This window comes from Hemicordylus capensis, chromosome 2 (assembly GCF_027244095.1).
Source record: "Hemicordylus capensis ecotype Gifberg chromosome 2, rHemCap1.1.pri, whole genome shotgun sequence".
In the NCBI taxonomy this organism is placed as follows: domain Eukaryota; kingdom Metazoa; phylum Chordata; class Lepidosauria; order Squamata; family Cordylidae; genus Hemicordylus; species Hemicordylus capensis.
Window position 1 is genome coordinate 36,154,972 of NC_069658.1, and position 21,606 is coordinate 36,176,577.

Below are 21,606 nucleotides of genomic sequence, written 5' to 3' on the forward strand. Positions count from 1 at the left end.
ACATCCTCAAGAGAAGTTGTGGCACAGATTAGATGTTAGGTGCCTTAAAACGTATATCAACAGATCAGCGTCATTCCGTAAAATAGACTCTCTGTGTCTTTTCTACCAGGATATATGGGCGAGGCAGTAATTTCTCCAGTGATTGCCAGATGAATCAGGGCATACATTGCTCTGGCATATGAAACAAAATATTTGGTCTCCCTTAAACATAACGGCTCCTTCTACAAGGGCGGTGGCAATATCAGCCACATTTTCAACCAGTGCACCAGTCCAGGAAATCTGCAAGGCTGCAACCTGAAAGAATCTGTCCATTTTCACACGGCATTGTAAGATGGATATTTATGTCTCTGCTCAGGCATTTTTTGGTAGATGGGTGCTGCAGGGGGTGCTTCTCCAGGAGTAATCAAGAGCGCATTTCTCCCTTGTTACGTACAGGCTTTGGTATGTTACATCGAGATGGCCTTGACTACAGCAACTGAGAACAGAGCACTGGTTCACTTACCGTGAAGGCTTCTTCTGGTTGTTGGAGTCAAGGACATCTTGGCCCACCCGGCTTGGTGCTTCTTGGCTTACTCCTGGGAGATCATTCCCTTCGTTTACTTTGACTAGTGAGTACAGGAACTAGATCATACCTCAACTTGCAGGAGATGTTCAGTATTAGTTGCTTACGCAACTTATGTTTTTATTCTCATCTTATTCACATATATTCTATGTTGCTTGTTCTAATTGTTTGGAACATAGGCCAGTTTTTATTTGCTAACTTGGCCTGTAAGAACTGGGCGGGGTCATCCCCCTCAGGCTCTAAAGGCTTATATTTTCAGCTAATTAACATAGTCCTGCCTTGGAGCACGTGAGGGGGATAACCCATTGAGATGTCCTTGACTCCAGCAACCAGAAGAAGCCTTCACAGCAAGTGAACCAATGCTCTGCTCTCACTCAGGCTCCAGCAATCCTGATTCCTATCCCTGTGCAGTCCCTCGGAGAGCAGCCCCCACTGGTAAGGAGCAGTTTCACTTTCCTTGAGCAGTGCTGCTGCTGCCACCTGCCGGTTCCCCCTTCCTGATGGTGACACTGACAAGCCCCGCCCCTAGGTGGCTCCACCCCATCCCAATTTCAGTCAAGACTATATTGGCAACCCTAATTCTAGCGTACTTGGTAAGCTTGGATATTAAGCATTATTATACTGATTTGTGAACAAGTAACTTGATAACTCTGATTCTTCTTCGCAAAGCTGGAAATAGCATACAGGAGAACCTTGTTAGTCATGAGTCCAGCACCTGCAGTTTTGCGTATCCACAGTTGGTTAATGGATACCTGACCTCAGCATACATGGGGGGAGGGGTGGAAGGCTAAAACCCATGGGTCGGGGGTGACCAGAAATGACCTCAGAGGTCATTTCCAGTCATCATTTTGTGTTTTGGAGCTATTTTATGGCTTATGTACTTAAGGGGGGGGGCCTGATTTTTGGCACTGTTTTCACTCATGGGTGACTCTGGAGTACAGTCGTATACTTTATTGGGCCCATTTACTGATTTGAGGGGTGATTTCGGCCAGTCCAGGAACCTATCCTCCTGATTCCCTTAGCTCTAATGCTCCGTTATCCACGGATTTGCTATACACACAAACACAGCCCACGGAATGGAACCCCCGTGAATGAAGAGGTTGTCCTTTCTTTACTTCAGTACAGTTAAAATCTGTTTTCATTAACAGTGTATTGAAACAGTATAAGCTTTGCAAATTGAGATTTAATGTCCTTGAAAATAAAAGTATATACAGAATAGATAATGAAAGGTTAATTGTGTTTTAATTTTAATGGCTTTGTCATAGGAGATGTTATTGATGATGAAGACAGCCCGTCAAACAGAGGGTTTTCAAGGAGAGGAGGTAAAGTCACAAAGATGTAACAAATGGAGAGTAAAATTCCCATGTTTGCTGTTTTTCTTTTGCTGGCTTTGTAATTTTTCAGTTATTTTCCAGATTTTGTCAAGTTATTCTGGCTGTTTAGAACAGCTCCCTTTAAAACCTGCTACATCTGGGTTTGGCAGTTTGTAAACTGGAATTACAGTTTCAAAAAACCCCAAAAGTAACACAAGGCTTTGTATTACTATAGCATTCTACTGCATTTGTACCTCAACCTTTCCCCCCTGCTTGGAGTAATGTTTTGTCTTTGCAACAGTTTAGCGAAATAGACAGGGTGAAGAGCCAGTGGCTTTGCCAAGGTGACCCAGTGAGTATCATAGCATAGTGGTACATGAACCTCGGTTTCTTGAGTCCTAGCCTAGTACTTTTCCACTGTAGCTCAATTAAGAATACTTAAAGCATGGTTTGATTTTCCCAATATACAACATGTGGAATTGCTGATCTCCTAGTAGAAATATGTTACCTGTCCCTACAATTGGGCTCTGTACCTGAGGACTGGAAAGTAGCTAACGTAACTCTGATTTTCAGAAAGGGATCCGGGGGGATCTGAGAAACGACAGGCCGGTTAGCTTAACTTCTGTGCCAGGAAAATTGTTTGAAAGCATACTTAAGGACAAAATTGTTAAACACATAGAACAACAGGCCTTGCTGAAAGAACTAGCATGGCTTCTGTAAGGGCTTGCCTCACTAGCCTTTTGGAGTTCTTTGAGAGTGTCAGCTAGAGATGTGCATGGAAACTGCTCCATTTGAGCCAGTGGTGGGGTAGCTTTAATGACAAGAGGGTGCACTCCCCCGCCACGCTTCTTCTTCCATCGTTCTGTAGATAAATAGTGCTGTGGGGCGGCAGCCTATCTCCCTGCCACCCCGTTGCTTCCGTGACCGAAAGTGCCTTGCGCCCACTACAGTTGTGCGTGTGACGTGCATGCACAAGACATGGTCACGGAAGCAACAGGGCAGCAAGGAGGTATGCTGCTGCCCCCAGGACTATTGATCTGCAGAGCGCTGGAGGGGAGAGCGTGGCAGTGGGGGGAGGGGTAAGTGCCCCCTCCCCTGTCCTTAAAGCTACCCCCACATTTGAACTGGTTTGAATGCGGAGTTCTGAACCTGCTCGGTGTTGTAAGAATAGAATGCCAAACAGCTTCGTGCACATCTCTAGTGTCAACAGGCATGTGGATAAAAGTGATCCAGTTGACATAATATACTTGGACTTTCAAAAAGATTTTCTTAGCAGTCAAGGGATAAGGGGACAGTTCATGTGTGGATTGGTAACTGGTTGAAGTAGGAAACAGAGGGTAGGAATAAATGGACATTTTCACAATGGAGGTAGGTAGGAAGTGGGATTTCCCCAGGGATCTGTACTGGGACCAGTGCTCTTTAACTTGTTCATAAATGATCTAGAAGTTGGGATAAACGGCGAAGTGGCCAAATTTGCAGATGATACTTAACTATTTAGGATAGTGAAATCCACAACAGATCGTGAGGATTTCTCCAAACCAGGGAGTGGGCAACAAAATGGCAAATGCAGTTTTTAATTAATTAAATTAATTAACTGATTAACATATTTCTATACCACCCAAAACTCATGTCTCTGGGCGGTTTCAATGTAAGCAAGTGTAAAGTGATGCATATTGGGGCAAACCCCCCAATTTCACATATATGCTAATAGGATCTGAGTTGCCGGTGACTGGCCAGATCTTGGAGTTGTGGTGGACAGCCCATTGAAAGTGTTGAAAGGACATTGTAGAACTGGAAAAGGTACAGAAGAGGACAACCAAGATTATTAGGGGCCTGGACCACCTTCCTTATGAGGCAAAGCTACAGCATTTGAGGCTTTTTAGTTGGGAAAAGAGGCAACTAGAGGAGACATGATAGAGGTGTATAAAATTACGTATGGAGTATTGAGTGGACGGAGATGTTTTTATCCATCTTGTACGACACTAGAACCAGGGATCATTTCATGAAACTTAAGGCCAAGAAATTTAGTAGCAACAAAAGGAAGTATATTCTCTCTTGCTGGGGTCAAGGACATTTCCATGGTTTACGCCCCTCATGAGCTCCAAGGCAGGACAGTTTTGATTTGTTAAAGTAGAGAAAAACACGCCTACTTGAGCCTGAGGGGGATAACTCCACCCCACTTTTTTCTTTCCTTGTAGCTCCAGGCAGCCTTAATCTCTCATCAAAATTTTATTCTTAACATTTATCCATGTACCTTTTCCTCCTAAATAGTTTATCTTCAGCTTTCCATACCTTCTTGATCTATATTATAAAAAAATTAAAAAGCCACCTTCTATCATATCTCTTCCCCATTTTTTCTCTCTCCTTCCCCTGCTGTTGTTTTTTCTCCCTTGCATGGAGCATGCAGGATGGTACAAGATTATACTTGTACCAAAAGGGAATGGGTGAAAGAGGCGGTTTCCTGACGAGACCAAAGCATTTGGAGCTCTTCTAACAATTTGGCATTGGCAAATAGCATCGGCACTGGCCTCCTTGGAGCCTCCCGGGCTGTTTGCTGTTGAGACCACAGCGAGTCTCCTGCCAGTCGGCCGCGAGACTCGCAGTATGGTGGCCCGGTGTGCCTTGCAAGCAGAGCTGACATCGGGGCATGAGGGATGCTCGGAGCACTGGACAATCTTCACCCTCAAGGATCGGGCGCTTAGCCTGCCAAAACCTCCTCTTACTGCGGAGGAAATCAGGGCTATTGGAGCGCCAAGACTTGCAGACGCAACGGCAGCAGGTATGCCCCACAAGATGGCGTTGGCTGTGGGAAATGGCGCTGTTTTGGCGTGAAAACTGGAACGCTCGATGGAGGAGGGAGAGAACCTGCTGAGATCCCTAGCACCTCTGAGGGAGGTAACGGGGCAGTTGGGACAGGAATATAAGTTTGAGGGTAGCGGGGCGGCCTCCCCAAGGAAACAAATCCCCAGCCTGGTTCATAAAAAATGCTTGCATGTCTCCCTAAATCTGTACCCCCCGAGTGGCAGGCCTGGCTTAAAAATGCCATCATAGACACCATTTACCAGGTCAGGCCTCATAAGAGGGATAGGAAGTCTAGAAAATGTAGGAGAGGGTATTTCTTTTCTGATAAATCCTCTTTTTCTGAATCAGCCAGCCCGCCTCCCGGGAAGGGAAGACGCAAAAAGAAACATATTGATAATAAATCTGACCAACTGGCAGCATCTAAGAACTCAATGCGCAGATCTTAATGGTTGTACTCATCTGAGTCATCAGAGCAGGATTCAGGGGAACCCGATTTACTTAACCCTAGGCCCCTGCAGACCAAAAAGCACAAGCAAAAGGCTACCCCAGTTATTGAAATTGAGGTGGACCCAGAGGAGATAACTGGCCTAGATGGGGATAATTAGGACCCTGACATCATTCCTGATAAAGAGGAGGGGAAATGGTCAGGAGGGAAGATACTAAGTCTGGAAACCTCTCTCAATGTTTGTCTCGGAGGATTTTAACCCCTTTATGACTAGAGTAATTACTACCATTGGGTTGCCAGCTAAGGAAAACTCAGGGTCAGCACCAACTGCAAAAGTGGACCTGGTTTTCCCAAGGCGAAACCTAAAGATATGCTTTTACCTATGCCTGAGGTATTATAGAAGCTGTAAAACAGGAGTGGTTGCTGCCTGCCACAAACAGAAAGCCAATGGCTGTGGCAAACCGTTTTTATACTTTTCAACAAGAACCATCTATTTTGTTGAGAACACCTAATGTGGGTGCTCCCATAGCCCAACTGGTCTCTGGATCATTGGTGCCTAGAGGTGGAGAGGTCACTCTAAAGGACCCCACGGATAAAAAGGTGGAGTTTGCACTTAAGAGTGCACGAAAATGCTTCTTTGGTCACATGTGCAGCAGCTATGGTTTCCATGGTAGCCAGGGGATCACTCTTATGGGTGGATGACCTACTTAATAATCTACCCTCTGATCCTGTCAAAATGAGACAGCAATTAGACAGCCAGGGGATCACTCTTATGGGTGGATGACCTACTTAATAATCTACCCTCTGATCCTGTCAAAATGAGACAGCAATTACTTAGTAACAATTTTACTAAGTTGAGAAAGCACAGGCTTTCGTGGCTGATGCAACCTTGGATTCAATCAGGTTTTCCTCAAGGGCTTCAGAAGCATCCGTTGTTGAAAGACAACATTTATGGCTGAAAAGTTGACAAGTTGATGCTACATCAAAAAACAACTTGACAGCAGTGTCCTATTTATTTATTATTTATTAAAAATTTTATACCACTGTTCCAAAAGGCTCAGGGCGGTTTACATTAAAACACCATTAATATCAATTAACAATTAAAACAAAGAAAATAAACTGCATAAAATAATAATTAACAATTAAAACATCATAAAACACCAATTGAATAGCCAAAACAATTTAAGAACAAGTTTTTAAAAGCTGAGAAAGCTTGGTTGAAGAGATGTGTTTTCAAAAGTTTCTTAAAAATTGCCAGAGATGGAGAGGCTCGTCTCTGAGTAGGGAGCGCATTCCACAATCTTGGGGCAGCAGCTAAGAAGGCCCATCTCTGTGTAGCCACCAAACACGGTGGCGGCAACTGGAGACGGACCTCCTCAAGTGACCTCAATGGGCGGTGGGGCATGTAGCGAAGATGTTCTCTTAAATATCCAGGGCCTAAGCTGTTTAGGGCTTTGTAAGTTATAACTAGCACTTTGTATTTTGCCCGGAAACCTATTGGCAGCCAGTGTAGCTCCATCAACAGAGGAGTAACGTGGTCTCTCCTAGATGACTCAGAGAACAACCTGGCTGCCGCATTCTGAACCAACTGAAGTTTCCGGACTACGTACAAAGGCAGCCCCACGTAGAGCGCATTATAAAAGTCCAGTCTGGAGGTTACCATCAAATGTACCACTGTTTTGAGGTCATTGAAACAGGCGCAGCTGGCGTATGCACCCCTGGCCACCGCCTCAACCTGAGAAACCAGGGAGAGGTGTGAATCCAGAAGTACTCCCAGACTGCGAACCTGTTCCTTTTGAGGAAGTGGCCCCATCTAGAACAGGCAGATCAAAATTGTCTCTAGAGTTCTGACCCTGCACAATAAGTACCTCTGTCTTACCTGGATCCAGCTTCAGTTTATTCTCTCTCATCCAGCCCATTACTGCTTCCAGGCAGGCATTTAGGGAGGATATGCCAACTCCTGAAGAGGTTGACATGGAGAAGTAGATCTGGGTGTCATCAGTGTACTGGTAACATCCAGCTCCAAATCGCCTGATTATCTCTCCCAGCAGTTTCATGTAGATGTTAAAAAGCATTGGAGAAAGTACGGAGCCTTGAGGGACACCATACTTAAGCTCAGATTTTGAAGAGCAACAATCTCCAATTGACACCATCTGAAATCTGTCTGAGAGGTAGGAGTGGAGCCACTGTAAAACAGTGCCTCCCACCCCCAGCACCCTCAAACGTTCCAGAAGGATACTATGGTCGATAGTATCGAAAGCTGCCGAAAGATCCAAAAGGACCAACAGTCACGCTTCCTCTGTCAATTGCCAATTGGAGATCATCCGTCAGGCCGACCAAGGCAGTCTCCACCCCATAGCCCACCCGAAAACCAGTTTGAAATGGGTCTAGATAATCAGTTTCCTCCAAGACCACCTGGAGCTGAGAGGCCACCACCCTCTCAATTACCTTGTACAACCATGGGAGGTTGGAAACAGGCCTATAATTACTCAACTCCAAAGGATCTATGACAGCACCAAGTTGTTTGGGGAGGCTGCTTTGAAGGATGTACTGGTGAAATCCAGAGATAAGAAAAGGACCATGCTGTCAGTGCAACGTAAGCCTGAAAGACCAGCCTTCAAGAGACAATTCCAACAGTTTCAGCCTTTTTGATGTTTCCAGTCCTTCAGGGTCCAGGAAAGAGACTTCAGAACCCAACGGGGTTCCTGGAACTGCACACGTAACACCTACAGAGGCACCGGAGGTTACAAGCAGCCATTCATACAGAAGAAGCAGGCCAAACTTCAGCAATGACTTAAAGACAATCAAGCTGGGAGGGTGCCTGTCTGACTCTTTTCACACTTGGGAGTCTTTCACCACTGACAGATGGGTCCTGAATGTAATCCAACTGGGGTACAGGATAGAGCTGGACACCCCCCCGGTTTCTTCCAACTCCCAGGTCTTGCACTTTTACCAAACATTCAGAGCTCCTAAAGGCAATTTGGCATCTGGAAGAAATCAGAGCTGTGGAACCAGTTCCTGCCTGTCAGGAGGGGAGGGGCGTCTGTTTTATCTTCTTCACCATCTCCAAAAAGGATGGGTTGAGAAGAGCTGCACTGGACCTGAAGTATGTAAACAAATGGGTCAGATATGAACGCTTCAGGATGGAGATGTTGAGGTCGGTGGCAGAGGCACTTCACCATCAGGACTGGCTGGCATCAATAGATCTCAAGGAGGGCTTATCTCCATATACCCATTCATCAGAGCAGCTGGCATCTACTCAGATTCAAGTATGTGGGGCAGCACTACCAGTATGCAGCTCTCCCATTCGGACTCTCTTCAGCTCACTATGTGTTCACAAAGGTGCTGGCACCACTTATGGCCCATCTACATTTACAGGGAGTCCTGATATTTTCATTTCGGGATGATCTCCTTCTTCAGTCGCACTCAAGACCTTCAGCACAACGTGACCTAGTAACAACCATATCAATGCTGGAGAAGCATGGCTTTCTAATCAACAAAGAAAAAAGTCATTTAACATCGGCACACAGGATTCAACATCTTGGCGTGATAATAGTTACGGAAAGGGATTGCCTGTTCCTTCCTCAGGACTGATATTTGACCATCACGTCAGAAATAAGGCAAGCACTTGGAGCACTGACCAGTATTACTCTCCATACTAGCCAAGGATATTGGGCCTGATGGTCACGACATTGAAAGCTGTGCCTTGGGCCAGGTTCCATCTACGAGACTTAAGGTGGTACCTGTTACAGTACCAGTTGGCCATTGCTCAGAAAAAAACGTATCTGGTTACATCCCCTAATAAAGGTCCGCAAGTCACTCAGTTGGTGGCTGGTTCCTCAAAACCTCCCACAGAGAAAACTCTTCCTGGACCCTCTGAGGCTAATGCTCACCACTGATGCCAGCAACAGAGGCTGGGGGGTACACTGCCTGCATTTGTTAGCACAAGCTATGTGGTCTCCCTTAGAAAGAGAACACAGTATAAACTGGCTAGAATTGCAGGCCATTCGTCTGGCACTGGAGGCTTTTCATCGGATGCTACAGCATCAACATGTCCTAGTAAGGGCGGACAGCACAACAGCAAAGGCCCACGTGAACCTGCAAAGAGGGACATGGTCAAGATCCCTACACCAAGAAGCAGTCCTACTGATCAGCTGGGCGGAAGCTCATCTCGGCTCCATTACAGCTCATCATGTCAAGAGGGACCAAAATCAATTGGCAGCTTGGCTACGCCAGGAAGATCTAATGATGAGAGAATGGTCCTTGAACACAAGGACATTTTTGGCAGATCACACAGCAGATGGGGGTGTCCATCATGAACTTATTCGTGCCACCACAAAACACAAAGTTGGTGAGGTTCATGTCAAGGTTCCCCTGCAGGGAAGCAGAGAATGTGGATGCACTATCAACTCCATGGCCGGATGGCCTATTGTACGCCTTTCCGCCAACACCTTTGCTGGCGAGAGTGTTGAGAAAGATCATCCTGTTGGGTGCGAGGGTCATACTGGTGGCTCCCTTCTGGCCCAGGAGACTTTTACATCTAACAACCGAAGAACCATGGTTTCTGCCAGTGTCCCAGGATCTACTCATATAGGGTCTGGTGCAACATCCCAACCTGGACTGGTTGCGGCTTGCTGCTTGGAAACTGAGCGGCACATTTTAGGCCAGCAAGGCTACTCCAACACAGTGCTTCAAACGATGCTGGCTTCATGTCGACCTTCAACGAACAGAATATACCAATACACATGGCGAGCGCTTTTGCAGTGGATGGTACGCCGGTCAATACCCAGGGGCGGTGCAACTCTACAATATCTCCTGCAATTCCTGCAGGATGGTCTGTAAAGAGGTTTAAAACCAAATTCTCCGAAGCAACAGGCAGCATCATTAGTAGGCCTCATTTCTGGCATATCGAGGAAGCCCTGGAATGCACATCTTCACCTGAAAAGGTTCCTGAGAGGGGTGACCTTGCTGTCTCCTTTGACTGTTCATAGATTTCCCACATGGAATTTACACACTGTGTTAAAGGAAACCTTGCAGTTTCCTCCCTTTGAGCCCTTGACTTGCATCCCTATAAGGGTTTTGTTCTTTAAGCTGTTCTTTTTAATTGTCATTACGTTTGTAAGACGTGTATCAGAGTTGCAGGCACTATTGATCCACAAATCATTCTGTATATTCCAAAAGGACTCTTTGCTGGATCCACTTGTACGAACCAAAGTAGCATCGGCCTTCCACCAGTCTCAGAACATTTTTCTATCCTCCTTCTGTCCACATCCAGTTCATGTGAAGGAAAAACAGTGGCATGGATTAGATGTTCGACATTGTCTAAAGAAGTATATGGAACACTCAGCTGTGTTCAGAACAATGGATTCATTATTCGTCTCCTTCCTACCTGGATCCATGGGAATGGTCGTTTCATTGCCTACAATTGCAAGATGGGTCAGGGCTTGCATAGCCATGGCATATGAGATGCAACATCTCAGACCTTCTACACACATTGTGGCTCACTCTACAAGAGTGACAGCAACTTCAGCTGCATTTGCCACGAATGCCCCTATACAGGAGATCTGCACGGCAGCAACATGGAGAAGTCCATCTACATTCACCAAGCATTACAAGACAGACTCTCATGCTTAGGCCCAGGCGGCCTTTGGCAGGAGAGTTTTACAACAGGTGCTTCCCCAGGAATAGACAAGTTCACCCCCACTCTAGTGGGAGTCAGGCTGTGGTATGTCTCATGGAGATGTCCTTGACACCAGTAACAGAGAATGGAGCATTGGTTCACCTACCATGAAGGCTCCTTCTGGTTGCTGGAGTCAAGGACATCTCAGCCCACCCAGCTTGGTGCGCTTATCTGTTTTTGGTAAAGAGCATCTCTTCAGTATCAGTTGTTTTAATATGCCTAGTGCAGAAGTTTATACAACATGTGGTTTCCTACTGCGTTACCGTTTTCTTATCTCATTTCATCTATTATGATTACCTTTTCTTAACTTGGTCCGAAAGAACTGTGGTGGAATTATCCCCCTCAGGCTCAAGTAGGTGTGTTTTTCTTTACTTTAACAAATCAAAACTGTCCTGCCTTGGAACTCGTGAGGGGCATAACCCATGGAGATGTCCTTGACTCCAGCAACTAGAAGAAGCCTTCACGGTAAGTGAACCAATGCTCCATTTCCCGCAAAACACATAATTAATCTATGGAATTAACTGACACAGGATATGGGTGATGTCCACTAACTTGGATGGCTTTAAAAGGCGCTTAGACAAATTCATGGAGGACAGGTCTATCAATGGCTACTAGTCTGGCTATAGGCTGCCTCCAGCCTCAGAGGCAAGATGCCTATGAATACCAGTTGCAAGGAAGCAACAGCAAGAGGGTGCATGCCCTTGCCACTTGCCTCTGGTCTTCTCAGAGGCATCTGGTGGGCCACTGTGTGAAAGAGGATGCTGGACTAGATAGGCCTTGGGCCTGATCCATCAGGGCTGTTCTTATGTTCTTATCTCTGTGATGAAGCAGCCTCTGGAGGCTGAATGATAGAACAATAGCTGTTTGTTAGGTCAGCTGTAAGGTTCCTTAATCATAATGTCTGAGTTGAGACTCTACGTCTACCCATACATGTCTTGGAAGTTGTTAGCTAAATGTTTTGCTTTGTAGGTTTTCAAGGAATGAGTAACATCACTGATGCACGTAGAGGTGGTAGAGGATCAGCCAGAGGTGGCCAAGGAGGATTTGGGCTATCTACAGGTAAGTTGTGTGTGTGTTTTTAATAGCTTTTAGCTAGTAATAGAACAAAACTGAGACTAAATCACAGGGTTAACCTGAAAGTATTTCCAGTGAAAGTTGTGCTTGAGAAATATTTTGTCATGGTACACAAATACACTGGTTTTAAAAAATACTTTGTCTATATTTTGGGTTCTGGGCTTGTGCTGGACCTAGTGGGTGGAATATCCAAGCTCTTCATGGCACTTGCGCACTGCCCCTCATGCTTGGCGTAATGGTTTATTTTGGTGGTTGGAACACCACTACTTCAGTTCCGTTCCAGTTGCCGAAGCAATTCACCTCATCAGCTAGGGGTTCATCTGTTAGATTGGCTCATAGATGTCGAGAGAGTGTTTTCTGTGACTTGCTTTGATTTTGGACTAGTGTTTCACTCTTTTTCTCCTAAACAAACTGGTGGTGTTGAAAGATATGTGACATTTTTCCAGATTGACTCAGCTAGTATTTTCGGTTTCCCATATTTAAATAGACATTAGGCTTTCAAGAAGTGCAAGGATTATGGGGGGAAATTACCCTTGACAGATCAGCGTGACTCCTACTTGCTCTTTTTAGGCGAGGATCATAACACAAGGACCTGCTAGATTTGCACGTCCTTTTCTCGCCAAACATTAAAGAATCAAGCACTCCGACTCATGGCGGCTTTATATGAGCAAGCACTTCACACACACACACACCCCCCAACACCAAGGCTTCGATCCCTACATACACAACTGTTGATATTGACCTCTGTGTCAATACTGACACATTGGTGTCAGCTACAACATCTAGACAGGTCTTAGGAGCATTTATTCAAGTGCCCTGCGGAGGTTTTGAAAGACTCTGCCACTGGGAATCACCATAAGAAAAAGAGGCCCTCGGATGAAGATTGAAATTCGGACTCACCAGTGCAGTTCGTAAACCCCTCGTGTCGATGGAGCCTCTAACATAGAAGACCTCGCTCCATATGCTGTCTCCATTAGTGGTTGAAGCGCCGGTGGTGCAGACACCTCCACTGTATCAAAGCGCACCTTGACATTGAGCTTGTTATTGAAGGAATCTACCACATTGACAAGCCACAGTCTCCTTTACTGTCAGTCCCATAGTGACCATCAACGTCAACCATGACCACCTTCAACCACCGAAGGAGCAAGCTTCAGACCTGGTATCTATGTCTGCTGAAACTGCACTGAGACAGCCGTCTCCTTTGCTAGATCCATCAATGTTGACGGTGTCACAGGGTTCTTTCAATGGGCCAACTTTGCCCTGCAATGTCTTTTAACAATGTCTACGCAGAGGAGGTAGGGATCCTTACAGGGGAAGACTTTACTCAAGTGGCTACTCATTCTTTACTATCGCTACTGGATTATTTGGAAAGCATTTTCTCTGCTTCAGCATTTAGAGGCTTTCTTAGCCAAGATCTCGGTATCTAGGATGATACTGGGGAAGATGTTAATCCTATCCTGAAAACTCTTTCGATGTTTTTACTGAAAACATATTCCCTAAGAGGTACTCAACCCTTGGATCATTCCTCTACATTGGCTGGATACACATTTATTTATTTATTTATTTATTTATTCCGATTTCTATACCGCTCTTCCAAAATGGCTCAGGGCTGTTGATCCAAATAAGATGGATCCCTGTCCCCAAAGGGCTCACAATCTAAAAAGAAACATAAGCTAGACACCAGCAACAGTCACTGGAGGTACTGTGCTGGGCGTGGATAGTGCCAGTTACTCTCCCCCTGCTAAATAAAGAGAATCACCACGTTAAAAGGTGCCTCTTTGCCAAGTTAGCATAAGCTGTATTCCCTGTAAGCTGCATGCATAGAAGTTTAGCTCCCCGCTCAGTTGATTCTAGCCACCACACAGTCTCCCTCTGTGCTGGGATGACTGCTTTAATTGCCACCTTTCCCAGTTCTGTCTTTTCCTTTTTTGCCATGTTGGCTTTTGCAAAATCAGCTCTCTCCTGCAAGCACGGAGTCCCAAGCAGCAGCAGGGCAGTGAGGGCTGGCTGTGTTGCTGCCTGCCAGCCCGTCTGCAGCCTGATCCAGCCAGGCTTGGAGGCAGCAACCAGCAGGCAGGAGCCGATCTCACTTTCACCTCTCTCGTACTCCCCTTTGCTTTCTTTCTCCTTGTCCTAGTCCTCATCCCTGCTCGTTTCTCTTTTAACTTGGCTTTGTTTGTTCTTGTTCTGTTTTGTTTTTGGTAGCTGCTGCTGCTGCTACTATTATTTCTGGTGCTACTGTTAGCTCTGTTTTCCCTTCTTGGACTTTCTCTGCCCCTTGTCCCTTTTGGGACTCCTCTGGAGTCAGAGTTTGGGGCATGATTTTTGGCTGCTGTTTTGACTCTTTGGGCCCTAACCACCCCTTGCCCTTGTCCTGTGCGTCCCATTGCGACATTCACAGCACTCTCCTCTTTGGGCTCCCCTCTTTGTTGCTCTTCTTCTGTTCTCTCATTCCATCTTTCCTTCCTAGTTGCAAATTTCTCTTTGATCTACGTCCCTATCCCTCCCAACATTGTCATTGCTCTTTCTCTCTCCACTGTTACTCTTTGCATCACTGACATTCCCCCTCGTTTCACCCATTCTCCTTCCAATGCCTGTCCTCATCTCTGCTGTTTCTGTGCTTTAAGACCCTGAAGACTCCTCACATGCCACAATCTCAACCTTTTGTCTAGTCTGTTATTTGATAGTATTCTCCCCCATCACTGTCCCTGAGGATGGAGACTGAGGAGGGAAAGGTAAACTGTCCCTTTCAACAAATTCAGGTTGCATTTTGTAGAGTTGAGAAGAACCAAGCTTTTATCAATTTTCTTTGTAAGTTAGCATGTTGCAAACCTGCAGTGCTAATGGGTGGGAGGGAGCTGTTAGAGTGAAATTTGCAAAAAGATTAGGAAGCTGCCTGTAATGCATCTAGAGATATTAACTGGTGTGGAAAATATTATAATAGTAGCTTAACCTGCACAGAGCATCTGCATGCTAGTACTTGATTGCTCCCCTCACCCCTGGCCACAGCCCCCCTCACCTCAGAGATCTCTCCATTCTCACCTGAGCTGCATTCCTGCTCCTGCTCCTCCATCCAGTTGCTTCCATCCCCCTCACCCCTCTTGGTTGTGGCTGCAGTGTTGCTGGCTCCTGTTGGCCAGGCTGCAGCCACATATCCCCAGAGACCTTCCCACCCTCACCTGAATCCCACTCCTCCTCCCAGCAGGAGCAGCAGCAGTGGCTGACCCAGGCCCTTTCTCGCTGCCACCACCGCCATGGCCGCTCATTCCGCTTAGGCCGCTGACAGTTCCAGGCCTGTCCCTTGCCTGCCTGCCTCCACCAATGGCCTCGGTAGCCCCAAATAGCAGCACCGTGGTTGACTGTGCCCTTCCTTGCTGCCAATAGGTGCCACCATGACCAGTTGTTCCCCTCAGGCTGTTGACAGGCTTGGGCCCGTTCCTTCCCCTTCGTTCTTTCTCTCTTCCCCTCCCTTAGTTTTCACTCTTGCTCTCTTCTACTCGTTCTTCTCATCTGTCTTTCTTCTCTTCCCTTCTTTCTCTCCCTTTCTCCCGTCTTTCTCTCCCTTTCTCCCTTCTTGAGTTTACAGATCTTGTTCATCTTGTCTTCTCATCTAATTCATGCAATGGCAGCCTCCTTCGCCTGAAGGGGCTCTTTCCTCCTTCGCAGCCCCTCTCTTTGCAGACGCTTGCCCACTATCCTTTTATATATAAAGAAGATTTCTCTCCTTTACAATAAAAAACATCTTCCAACCAGTAACAGTTGTATTCCAACTAACCTTAATGATCACAGGCTTCTCTTCTCTATCTGTATATGGAATCACCACTGCACAGTCACCATGGTGAGTCTGCTTGCGAACTCTTGCAAGATCTGCCTGCCATGTATGGGATTAGCCACTGGAATGCCTTGAAGAGCGGGGAAAAAGGAATAACTGTTACGAACAAAATGCCTTTCTTAGCATTATCTGCTTACAAAACTCCTCTTTCCCCACATCTTATAATGGGATAGCTAAATGGCCACATTTGAGGAGGAGGAAGAGGTGTACCCCAAATAGGAAGATGATGCGTTTAGAAGAAAACAGGGTTGTAATGTGTTTCACTGAAGAAGCTCCAAATAGGAATCAAACCCCTTTCCAAAAAGAAACCATTCTTTGCAATGTATATGTCTGTACACTGCCTTGATACTACCACCGAGAACAAAACTGATTCCGCTCACTGATTAAAAAAATTACAGGGAACACTGCACATAGGGCTTTTGCTCAGTCATTAAACCGCTGTGCTGGTTATTGTAGTTCCCCTGCTTCTCTGAGGTCTTGCCATTGTTCCTCTCATAGGAGACCAATGAGATTCAATAATAACTTTCTACCATGTTTCCAGGTCTACCATATGACTGTGAAGACTACCATTTGTGGAAGTCACAGAAATCTGCCTCATTGAATAGGTTGAGGGATAAGAGAGGTAACAATAATCAGTCACAGCATGAGGGAATTCTATCTGTATGTCAGGAGCAAAAAGAGGACACTCTTTAAAATCCCTACAGCTGTTGCAGGTCCTTATTTATTTATTTATTTATTTATCTATCTATCTTATTTTTATACCACCCAAAACGCACGTTCTCTGGGCGGTTTACAAAACAAACAAACAACAACAACAAAAACCCAATTAAAAGATTGACACATTTCAACAATTAAAATTTAAAAAGTTAAAACTATTAAAACACAATTAAAACAATATCTAATTAAAAGCCTGGGTGAACAAATGCATGTTGACTGCCCTTTTAAAAGTTGCAAGAGATGGGGAGGCTCTTACTTCAGCAGGAAGTGTATTCCAAAGCCTCGGGGCAGCAATAGAGAAAGCCTGTTCTCGAGTAGATACCAGATGAGCCAGTGACAACTGCAGATGGATCTCTCCAGATGATCTCAATGGGCAGTGTGGTTCATAGCAAAGAAGATGTTCTCTTAAATACCCAGGGCCCAAGCTGTTTAGGGCTTTATAGGTTATAACCAAAACCTTCTAGATTTGTCCGGAAACTTACTGGCAGCCAGTGTAGATCTTTTAAGATAGGAGTGAAATGGTCTCTCCAAGATGACCCAGAGACCAAACTAGCTGCCGCATTCTGGACTAACTGCATTTTCCGAACTACGTACAAAGGCAGCCCCACATAGAGCACATTGCAGCAGTCAAGTCTGGAGGTGACCAGCAGATGTACTACTGTTCTGAGGTCATTTATTTCAAGAAATAGACACAGCTGGTGTATCAGTCGAAGCTGATAAAAGGCACCTCTGGCCACTGCCTCAACCTCGGACACCAGGGAGAGTTTTGTATCCAGAAGCACCCCAGATTGCGTACTTGTTCCTTCTGGGGAAGTGTGAGCCCATCCAGAACTGGCAGATCAAAATAATTTCCTGAGTTCTGACCCCGTGCAATAAGTACCTCCATCTTATCTGGATTCAGTCTCAGCTTGTTATCCCTCATCCAGCCCATCATTGCCTCCAGGCAGGCATTTAGGGAGGTTATGCCTTCTGATGATGTTTACATTGAGAAATAGATTTGGGTGTCATCAGCATACTGATAACACACTACACCAAATCTCCTGATGATCTCTCCCAGTGGTTTCATGTAGATGTTTAACAACATCGGAGTCAATATGGAGCCCTGAGGGACACCATACAAAATGTCAGATTTTGAAGAACAGCAGTCTCCAAGGGACACCATCTGGAACCTGCCCGAGAGGTAGGAGCAGAACCACCGCAAAGCAGTGCCTCTCACTCCCAACCCCCTCAGACGCTCCAGAAGGATACTATGGTCGATAGTATCGAAAGCTGCTGAGAGGTCCAAAAGGACCAACAGAGTCACACTTCCTCTGTCAACTCCCAAATGAAGATCATTCTTCAGGCTGATCAAGGAATTCTCACCCCACAGCCCATCCGAAAGCCGGTCTGAAATGGGACTAGATAATTAGTTTCATCCTAGGCCACCACCCTCTCAATTACCTTGCCCAGCCACGGAAGGTTGGAGACAGGCCTGTAGTTGCTCAACTCTGAGGAATCCAGTGCAGGCTTCTTCAGAAGTGGCCTAATAATTGTTTCCTTAAGACAAGGTGGTATCCTGTCCTTCCTCAGAGAAGCCTTTATGATCTCTACCAGGCCTTCCACGACAACCTCCCTTCCACATTGGGCAAGGGTCAAGAGAACAGGTGGTAGGCCGCATTGTTCCAAACAGCTTGTCCACATCCTCAGGAGTCACAAACAGAAACTTATCCAGCCTAATCACCTAAGAGGAGTCACTGGACACCTCCAATTCAGACTCTGCCATAATTGTTGGGTCTAAATCCAAGTTGGCCGAAATACGAGAGAATTTATCTACACAAAAATTATTAAATACGTCACAGTGGGTAATAGATGGTTCCAAATTCTGATTCAAGGGAGGAGGGGCACTCACTAGCCCTCTCACAACCCTGAACAACTCCGCCGGACGTGAACTTGTAGGCGCAATACGGGCCGAAAAGAATCTCTTCTTTGCCAACCATATTGCCAGAGCATAGATCTTCAAAGGTGCTCTATGTTGTAATCTGTCAGATTTGACTCGGGTCTTCCTCAGTTTGCGCTCAAGTCGACCTCGCCACTTCAGCCCCCGTAGTTCTTCTGTATACCAAGAGGCCAATTTTGAAGCGGGTAGGAGAGGACTCTTAGGTGCGGTCATGACTGCTGACCTAGTGAGCTTTCTGTACTAGTTCTCCACCAGGGCATCAACATGATCACCGGCAGAGCCAACAGTAAATCCCTCCAAGACTTCTTGGAACACTATTAACTCCTGAGCTGTCCCAGACAAATTGGTCCCAAAGTGGACATTCAAGACCCCCAGCACCACAAGCCTGGGAGACTCCCATGCCAAACCTGAGACCAAGTCCGTCAGTTCATTTAGGGAATCTTTTGGGCCGTGGGGCAATCGGTACACCAGCAGAAGTCCCAGTCTGTCACTGGTCCCCAGACTTAGGTACACACATTCAATATGGTCAGACTTCGACTGGGATCCTGGTCAGGGAGAGGTTAATCACAGACACTGCACGTCCCTGCACCGCTCTTCAACAGAATATCCTGGAGGGAGAAGCTGGGACCAGACTGGGCCACCAGCCTCCCCCAACCAAGTCTCTGTAATACATACCAGGTCTGCCTCTTCATCCAGAATCAGATCATGGATGTTTTCTGACTTATTCTGGACAGAACTGGCATTACAGAGCAGCAAGGTGAGAGTCTGTGGGAGGTTGGGACTGCTCCCCAAGGACAACAAAGATCTGACAGGGCAGCTGGAAGGGGAAACGGCTAATAGATTTCTGACTTCCCTTCAACTGTAATGACATGCTGACTTGCCAACTTTACTTCCTCTATTGCCCACCACCACTGGAATAGCCACCCCACAGTCAGTGGACACACCCCCTTTCTACCCATTTCCAGATAAACCGACACATCTGGAACACCCAGGATCTGAAAACAGAAGCCAAAAAATATCACCAGGCCCTTGCCCTCGTTGCCCCCTGAAGTGGCTCCCCAAAAGGGGTGACCCTCTTTGGTGTCGCCCTTGCCGGTGGCTGGCCTGCCGCCACAGGGCAGCAGTCCTTTTATATGCTCAGAAAGATCATTATAGTGTATATCTCCTTCAACTACAGTTTCTCAGGCACCACCTATTCCAGTCAAAGCTATGCCAGTAGCTCCTGAAGGCACTAACCATGATCAGGGTACAATAGAATTAGAAATATTGGTTCAGCTAGTTCAGGGGGAGAATAGTGTCCTCTTGGGAAGATGATACACCTTCCTCTGATTCTGATATGGAATCTGCAATGACAATATTTGTCGGACCAGTCTCTCTGCATGAGAATGGTCCAACTAGACCTTCCATCTCCCCTACTGAGGAGTTGAAGGCATATCATGTGCAGGTGTTGGTGATGGGTCAGGTTTGGGGTTTATAGTTAAAACAGCAAACTACAGAAATTAAGGGCCCTGTTTTTGACTTTATGGCAACTTCTCAATCTGCACAACCTGTTGCTTTGCCTATGCTCCTGGTTATTGCAAAGGCTGCACAGTCTGCATGGGATGCACTCAATGCTGCAACTCCAGCATCTAAAATATTGGATGATGGTTTGTACCGGGTGCAAGATGAAGAAGGGTCCTTTTTGTTAATACAGTTCTAGATGATACTGATTATTTAGATCCATTTCAAACTGGCTTTAGTGCAGGCTATGGGGTGGAGTCAGCCTTGGTTGGCCTGATGGATGATCTCTACCAAGCAATGGACAGAAGGAATGTGACTCTGTTGGTTCTTTTGGACCTTTCTGCAGCTTTTGATATTATTGACCATGATATCCTTTTGGATTGCTTGGGATTTGGGAATGGTAGACACTGCTTTGCAGAGGTTCTTTTCCTATCTCTCAGGTAGATTCCAGAATGTGTTGCTCGGAGATAGATGCTCTCTGAAATTAGAGCTATTGTATGGTGTCCCTCAAGGCTCCATCCTATTTCCAGGTGGTCTTAACATCTACATGAAACCGCTGGGTGAGATCATCAGGAGATTTGGAGCAGGGTGCTATCAATATTTATTATTTAAAATGTTTCTGTGTCGCCCAAAACTTGTGTCTTTGGGTGGTTTACAATTAAAATCATTTAAAACCCAACCTTAAAAATACTTAAACAATAAATCTGATTATAAATCTAATTAAAATCTATGCTGATGACACCCAAATCTTTTTCCATGACATCATCAGGAAATGGCATAGCCCCCCTAAATGCCTGCTTACAGGCAGTAATGGACTGAATGAGGGATAATAAATGGAAGCCAATCAATTGAATTGAGTACTTCCAAGCAAAATGGAGGTACTCACGGTAAGGGGTCATACTTCAAGGGACGCGATAGCTCTCCTTGTTCTGGATGGGGTTGCACCCCCTCCCCCCTGAAGGAACAGGTATATAGCTTGGGAGTGCTTCTGGACCCAAGTCTCACTCTGGTTTCTCAGGTTGAGGCTATGGCCAGGAGAGCTTTCTATCAAGTTTGGTTGATACGTCAGCTGCATCCGTTCCTTGAAGATAATAATCTTAGAACTGGTGCACTCACTGGTAACCTCTAGGCTTGACTACTGCAATGTACTCTATGTGGGGCTGTCTTTGTATGTAGTTCAGAAACTTCAATTGGTTCAAAATGCAGCGGCTAGATTGATCTCTGGGGTGTCTTGGAGAGACCATATTATGCCTGTTTTAAAGCAATTGCATTGGCTGCCAATGGGTTTATGGGCAAAATACAAAGTGCTGGTGATTACCTTAAAGCCTCAAACGGCTTAGGACTGTGTTACATGGAAGAGCACCTCCTTCTGCATGATCCGCACCAAACGTTAAGATCATCAAGAGAGGTATGTTTCCGTATGCCACCAGCTTGTCTGGCGGTGACTCGGGAGCCGGCCTTCTCTGTAGTCGCTCCTAGGCTGTGGAATGTGCTCCCTATAGACATTTGTCGTTTAACATCTTTACTAGCCTTCAAAAGAGCCCTTAAGGCACTTTTTTTAAAAGCCAGGCTTTTAGTAATCTCTGAATGCTTTAAATTTAATTCCTGCTTTTAATAGCTGTTTTGTTTTGTGAGCTTTTGGAGCTTTTGTAATCAGGCAGTATATAAACTAAATACATAAATAAATCCAACACCAAATTCTTTAGTCACAATCTGTGTGGCTTTAAGCAAATGTGGCAGGCACT

At 45.8% G+C, this 21,606-nt stretch overlaps 1 protein-coding gene across 9 annotated transcripts in view; it reads left to right on the forward strand.

Moving 5' to 3' along the window:
* DDX4 (DEAD-box helicase 4) overlaps window positions 1-21,606 on the forward strand; it is a 120,263-nt gene that overhangs the window by 24,543 nt on the left and 74,114 nt on the right. For all 9 annotated transcript variants that reach the window (XM_053298256.1, XM_053298258.1, XM_053298257.1 and 6 more), the window contains 2 exons: window positions 1,828-1,884; window positions 11,772-11,861. In XM_053298256.1, coding sequence (XP_053154231.1) covers window positions 1,828-1,884; window positions 11,772-11,861 — 147 coding nt within the window. The remainder of the gene's footprint in view (window positions 1-1,827; window positions 1,885-11,771; window positions 11,862-21,606) is intronic.